The 7,500-nt window shown below is 37.1% G+C and overlaps 1 protein-coding gene across 2 annotated transcripts in view; it reads right to left on the reverse strand.

Moving 5' to 3' along the window:
- The window catches only part of LOC107731520 (protein-L-isoaspartate(D-aspartate) O-methyltransferase-like), an 18,976-nt gene extending 13,342 nt beyond the window's left edge, over nt 1-5,634 (reverse strand). Inside the window, exon 1 of one of the 2 annotated variants that reach the window (XM_016542633.1) lies at nt 5,467-5,634. In XM_016542633.1, coding sequence (XP_016398119.1) covers nt 5,467-5,521 — 55 coding nt within the window. In that variant the 5' untranslated portion in view covers nt 5,522-5,634. The remainder of the gene's footprint in view (nt 1-5,466) is intronic. The other variant, XM_016542632.1, reaches the window with a different exon arrangement.
- Nucleotides 5,635-7,500: the final 1,866 nt, after the last annotated feature.

Here is a 7,500-nt window from a genome sequence, read left to right on the forward strand (position 1 = left end):
GTATATATATATATATATATATATATATATATATATATATATATATTAGGGCTGCCCCCTAATAGTCGACCAAAATTTTTTTGTCGCAGAAAAAAAAATCCACATTGGCAAAGTCACACAGATCATTAACGGCTGATCTATGGTAATCAGAATCAGAATCAGAATGAGCTTTATTGCCAGGTATGTTTACACATACGAGGAATTTGTTTTCGTGACAGAAGCTTCCACAGTGTAACAGAATGACAGTGACAGAACAAAAAACACAGATAATAAAAAATAAAAAAATAGAACAAGTAAAAAAGGAATAAAAATATATAAATTGACAATTACTAGCCTTTCTCTCTCCCCTCCAGCTAGAGTTGATATTCTTCCCTGCTATGACTAATTGGCTGAGAGAACAGCCTGTATGTAGCTATATATTAGGGGTGTAACGGTACACGTATTTGCACTGGACATTTCTGGCACAGGTCTTTCGGTTCGGTACGCATGTGTACCGAACAAATTGTTCCATTTTTAAGGAAATTCAGACAATAAATGCCTTTTTGGTGCTCTTTGATGTGGCGCGACATATCGCCGTATACTAACGCCTCAGTTCTAACAGCAGCGCGGAGTGAGAGTGAGCGTGATCATTCCTTCCTCTTTATTACTAGTTTTACACAAAATAAACATGAATGAACATCTCATAATCTCTCAATTAGTGTTTCAACCACGGAAAGACGTCATTAAAACTTGTAAACAAAAGGTCACGTATCATTTCATTTACCTCAGGCTAGCCATGAGTGTAGACCTGCAGCTCGTTATCTGCTAGAAAAAGGAAGTCTAGTGAAGAGCATTTTGCAAAATATTATACTATAATTCACTATACTTGCTTTACCTGTTAGTGATGTCTTAATTAATGTATGCGTTTAAATAAATATTTTATGAAACAAGTTTTGACTCTGTAAATTATTATTTCAACAACAAATAGAAATTGTATAATTTAGAAGTTAATTAAAAAACTATTTACATGTTTGCGAACAATTTTTTAATTTGAGTGTTGATTATTATAGTTAAAAATAAATAGTTAAAGTGCAATTTGTTCAGTAAACCATTGTTACATTTAAAAAAAAAAATAATAATAATTAGTTTTTTTCCTCCTGCTGTACTGAAACCATACCGAACCGTGACGGCAAAACTGAGGTATGTACCAAACAGTCATGTTTGTGTACCATTACACCCCTAATATATATATATATATATATATATTAGGGATGCTCCAATCGATCGACATGACTGTTTGGTACATACCTCAGTTTTGCCGTCACGGTTCGGTATGGTTTCAGTACAGCAGGAGGAAAAAAACTAAACATATATATGTATATATATATATATATATAATACACACACACACACACACATAATTTATTTGTTTGTTTATATGGCACAATAAGACAAGGGACATTTAATAAATAAATTTTTTTTTTAATTTCATGTTGTCTTTTAAGTCAAAATTTATACTATTTACTTTTTTTTCTGCAAGTTCTTATTGTAAATTAATCATTGATGCACATTTAAATCTTAAATCAAAGTGTAATAACGTGCTCTTCCTCTAAAAGGTCTTTCTTTTTCTTTTCCCATATATTTAAACATTGTTTTTGCAAACTCTTTCAGATTCAGATCTGACTCCATTCTGGTATGCAATGCACACTTGACATGATTTAATCAATTTCTGATCTATCAAGTTCCACCGTACTTTTTTGTTGTTGTTGTGGAATAGGTCCATCTAGTTTTATTAAAACTGTGTCACATTACATAACGTTTTACACTGAAATTTCAGTAATCCTATAGCAAAAGTACACTTTAATATAGGCCTACCATTACAGTATTAATCAAGTTTTATGGATGGTGATTTGGTTGTTCGGTTTTAATTGGGAAAACCTTGCACTATGAAGCAGACCACAGCAAAACGCACACAGCATATGGTTTAGCCAATGAACATTCCGGTCATTAAATTTATAAGGCACACGCTTCAGTGCCTACAAAGATCTTGACACTCCGATTATCCAAGGGTTGACGATAAATACAGGCTGAAGGCAAACAATTACACAGCAGTCACACATCCTCACTCTGAGAGACGCTCTCGGGACTCCATAGAGTCATGCCTTTGTGACACTGTAATTCTCACTTGTTTTAACTCTGTAAACTTGCCAAGACTCCACTTCATGATCTGTAAAACCAACTTTACTGCAGTTTAAATAACCATGTTCGAATGTAAATATCACATGCTGTCAAGTAGTTGCAAAACAGTTTACCGAAACTCTCTCCAGGATGTTTGAGGGAAAATTGTAATGCTTTAGGCTAAACATTTTCTGAATCCTCTGCAATGCATGTATTGTTTATTGTTTCCCATCTAGACCTCTAAGAACAGGCAACAGTGCTTGCTTCGGCTGCTAAATAATTCACTGAGGAAATCAATGTGGTCTGTGTCTGAGACAATAAAAGAGAGTTAGTGTTCACAACCTCGCCTTTTAATGTGTGATTCCCATTCATCGCACCCATCTGTTTTACCTTTGCGTGATCGAGACTTTGACTTTGCATGATGACGCACAGCATCATGCTGGCAGGGTCGCTGGATTGTGTATCCAGTCAATAGAAAACAAGATAAATTGATTCAGTGGCAAAATTGCATGAGATAAGAAAATATTAGTTGAATCGAGTTAAATTGGCAAGATAATATTATAAATGTATTAATAATTTAATTTTATTTCGTTTTAAATTAAGTTTGTTAGTTGACCGTTTTAGTCAATTATATGTTTTGCATGATGATGAATGGATGGTTCATTTTTAACAGCAGTTCATTTTTACGGCTCCACGGCCACAGGAGCTGATCACGGCCGCTCTAGTCAATGCTTGTGCTTATACCGGCCAGCCGCACGTTTCTAAAGCGGCTCTCCACGCTGCTTGGCTAAAAATAGTCTTTTGTGAGTTGTCACAGCGTGGAGGACGGAACAAAACCCCGTCGGAGCCATAAGGGATAACGGTAACATAACACGCTGATCGTGGGCTGCTTTTAAATGAACATTTATTTATAAAACAAATATCTTCTTTGGCCATATTAGCCTACTCAATAGCATTAACACAGGCTTTACTCCTTTTAAACTTTATCTGGAATGTCGTTTCTGTCACTGCAACTTCCCAATCAGGCGAACACACACACACACACAAACAAACAAATGAAATCGTCTGCCTCATGAAAAAATTTATTTAAAAAAAATATCGGCATCGGCCAGAGAAAAACCCATATCGGTCGACCTCTAATGTTAAGTATCCTGATATACATAATGTTATGCATAAACCCCATTTTAAATGCATATTAAAATGTTCACTGTATAAGGAATATTTTTTGTGATTATTCATATAACATTATTACATATGTCATAGACTTAGATAGACATGTAATAGGTTACAGATTACAAGTTACCCTATTTAAAATGTAATGGTAGTGTAACTTTTTCAATTACTTTATTAAAGTAATGTAACGGATTAATATAATGTTTATGCGCCAAAAGTGGAACGAAACAGTTTTGAATCGCGCCACACAGACCGTTTATCCACTCGGACCAATGTTCAAAACAGCCGCGCGGCGCGAGTTCACTAGAGCAGATGCGTTTAAGCAGCGCTGTGAGATCCAGTGTGCTACCATGGTATTGAGGTGCTATATGTGTGGTTTTATCTGTTTATCATGATTTAAATGTATGCTACTATGGAAGACCAATGCTTAATTAAAAAAAAAAAAAACGGTCAGAATAAATGTAACCATATAAAACTGCGGTTGCTACAATTTTTACAGACGTTACTGATTTTGATCATGAACAAAAATTTACCTCTGCATCCTAGCTCAAGCTACTATCAAATGAGCATCTCTAAGAGACAAAAAAGTGATATTATTATTATTAATATTATCAGGCAACCCAAACCTGTTTCTTGATTTGACACCTTGCTTTTCAGACCGATGAGCTTTGTCAAAATCAACGCGTTTCAGAAAGGATCGTGATCATTTTTTTGGCCATATCGCCCAGCCCTACTGCTAGCTTAAACTTGTAACTTGTCCTACCAATGGAAGTCAGTCGTTTCTCACTTAGTGATGTAAATCAATAGTGGCAATAACACACGAGGCATTTCCAACATCTCTCACATTATTAAACACTCATGGATGTTGGTTAGTAATCCATCTAAAAGAGAATTCTGACCATCAGTCATAATCTGGACCTATTAGTAATTCGTCAATATCTATGAGTGCTAGATCCTCTTGGAGAATTTGCAAGTAGACAACTACTTGTTTACTTCTGTAGCCCAAAGTGGCTAAGCACAAACTGCATGGTACAACCAAGAGTCACACATGTTCCAGCACACAATGGTGAGAGAAACGACTGACTTCCATTGGTAGGACAAGTTACAAGTTTAAGCAAGCAGTTTGTTCCAATCACTAACCCTAAGTATCAGGAACAGTAACAGTAACAGTGATACTTGTCTTAGCAAGCACCACTAAATATAGCACACTGACCACTTGACCTCAGAATAAAGCCAGGAGTTCAGGTTTGAACAGGGTTACATGCCAGACGAGTATTATTGGTCTCTCTGGCCAATGGTCAACTGTTGTTAACAAAACAGCTAATTTTATTAATAGATACATTCTCCAGGTAAGCCAAAAGCATAATAAAAATCAAAAATAAATTCAATATTAGATAGACATCGATTTCACTGTGTGGCTAATGTTCGCAGCATTAATAATATCAAGGCTCAAAATACTAAACTGCAGATGCATAAAGTCCAGCGTGACGTCATCACACGATGACATTAGCAGCATGTGGTGTGCCACGCCCACTGAACAACTCCAACTAAAACTGCACATACGACCATTAAACAACTGCACGTTTTAACAGATTAAAAACAATCTGGCGTTTATGTAAAATGTACCTAATTCTTTATTGTATACAAATATGTATACCTGCAGGAACTACTAGATTCAGTACGGAAATGCTAACACGGGTGCTGCTGTGTCATGTACTTGAACAAAACCATCATGTTTGTTCAGTCAAAGCAATACAAAATGTGAACCGAAATGAGACATATATATATATATAATAGCGATCGTTTAAACAGAGCAGATTATTTGCAGGTGCTTTGAGAGAGACGATCGCATATTACTGCTAGCAGCTAGCTGACAAAAATGAAGAGCACTGAAGCGCTCTGTAAGCTTTAAACAGCAGCCACCATGTGCTTGTCTGAAACAAAACCAGACGCAGGAGCAAGGCTGAGATGATGCTAACACGCATCAGCGCACTTTCCCTCGGCTGTAACGCGATGCTAGTTCACAGACGCGCTCTTTCCTTCACTACAGCGACGTAAACAAACCCCGGTTACTAAGCGCTACAGTGAGCATGACTGACTTTGCTCTTTTAAACATACAGCACGGGTTAAACTCACTGCGGAGGTTGTTGACGAGCTCCGCGTGGCTCGCTCCTCCGGATTTCCAGGCCATTATTAAACAGTAACACGCTCTGCGGATCAGGTAGAGCGCGGCTGTCAGCGCCGCGCCTGCGCACACCGCTCTCCCGACGAGCGTCAGCACGTCCAGCGCGGATACGTCACCACACACGTCCCGCAGCACGCTTATCAGTTCACTGCTGCGCCGTTCATTCTCGCGCTCTCATGGGATCATATTTGTATGGAAGCCCGTTTCCGCCACTGAATAAAAAATAAAAAAAGGTTATTGCGACTTTTTATCTCACAATTCTGACTTTTTCACATAATTGTGGGATATAAACTCACAATTGCGAGTTATAAAGTCAGAATTGCGAGATGTAAAGTCACAATTGCGAGATAAAAACTCGCAGTTAGGGTTGTGTCCGTGAGGAAATTTTCCCACGGGTTAATCGACATGTGACAACACCGGTAATACCGGTATCACCGCGGGGGCGTTCCCTCTTTTCCTTGCTTTCCCTGGCTTTTAAATAGCTTGTAAAAGCAGTGTGGGCATTTTACTTTCACTTTAAAATAGCGGCAATTCGGCGTAAAGCAGTTGTTTGTTTTTAGTTCGTTTGAATTGTCCCTCTTTTCCTCGCTTTCCTTCGCTTTTAAATAGCTTAAAAGCGCCGTGCGCATTTTACTTTCACTTTCGAATTAGCGGCAATTCGGGGTCAATTGCTTGAATGCAACAACAAAATACAACGTCAAACTCACTTTAGTCTATTTACTATAAAAAATCTAAACGACGGTGGGGGTCGGTGACACGGTGGGCAATTGACGTAACCGGTGTTGCGGCTTCACCGTCTATAGCGGCAAGCCTAGCAATTATGACTTTTTTTCTCAGAATTGCGTGATATAAACTCGCAATTGCAAGTTAAAGTCCAATTTTGGGGGGGGGGGACTGATATGTTCTCAGAATTGCGAGTTTATATCAGGCAATTATGAGAAAAAAAGTCAGAATTGTGAGATAAAAAGTCGCAATTGCCTTTTTTATTTTTTATTCAGTGGCGGAAACGGGCTTCCATATATTTGTGCACATTTTCGGGTTTGGTATTTCTAGCTGCTGTAGAGTCGCTGTACTGTGCGCCGCCAACAGGAAGAAAGCGTGACGATTTCCATGCGATTTCATCAAGGTACCAAAGTACAAGCAGATCGAATGCGATGTAAAGTCAAAGCTCACGATTTATGTGCTCACACTATACGTGTGAAATACTCGAGTCGCGCAGACGATGACACAGTATATGGACGATAGCCAGAGATATCTAAAAAGAAAAGGCTTCAGCTATCGATGGGGATTTGGCATTTCCAATTAATGGATTAAATTATTACCATTATTATTATTATTATGGTACTTTTATTATTAAATGTATAGGTCTACTACAATTCATTTGCCCCGCAATAATTTAATAGCTCATTATACCGCACAACTGACGCGCGGATAATAAATGATTAAATATATTAAATATATACATGCATGTGTTTGTATTTATATATAGATAATAAATATAAACAGCATACACACACATATATTATGTAAAGAAAAACTTTTATTTTGGATGCAATTAATCGCGATTAATTGTTTGACAGCACTAATATACATAATAAATATATACAGTACATACACATATGTAAACAAAAACTTTTATTTTGGATGCGATTAATCGCGATTTATCGTTTGACAGCACTAGAAATAAGTGTTTTAATTATGGTTAAGTGAAGCAATTCAATAAAAGCAGTGTAGCAAGCAGACGAGTGTTTTCTCTCTTCTGATTCTGTATCAGAGTATAGAAGACTTCTAGACTCTTTGTCTATATCACAAAATACGACGCAGAAGTGTGGCGTCACTTAATGCGTCACTACAAAAAGTCAAAGGCTAAAATATGAACCTTTACTTTAAGCTTAATATTTCAAATACCTGTGCATTTTGAGGTCAAGAAAAAGAAACTATTTTGCATCTTTTTCATTGTATTTACTCAAGATTATTTTGGAAGG

The sequence above is a fragment of the Sinocyclocheilus rhinocerous genome, unplaced genomic scaffold (genome assembly GCF_001515625.1).
Source record: "Sinocyclocheilus rhinocerous isolate Xijiao unplaced genomic scaffold, SAMN03320098_v1.1 scaffold819, whole genome shotgun sequence".
Taxonomy (NCBI): Eukaryota; Metazoa; Chordata; class Actinopteri; order Cypriniformes; family Cyprinidae; genus Sinocyclocheilus; species Sinocyclocheilus rhinocerous.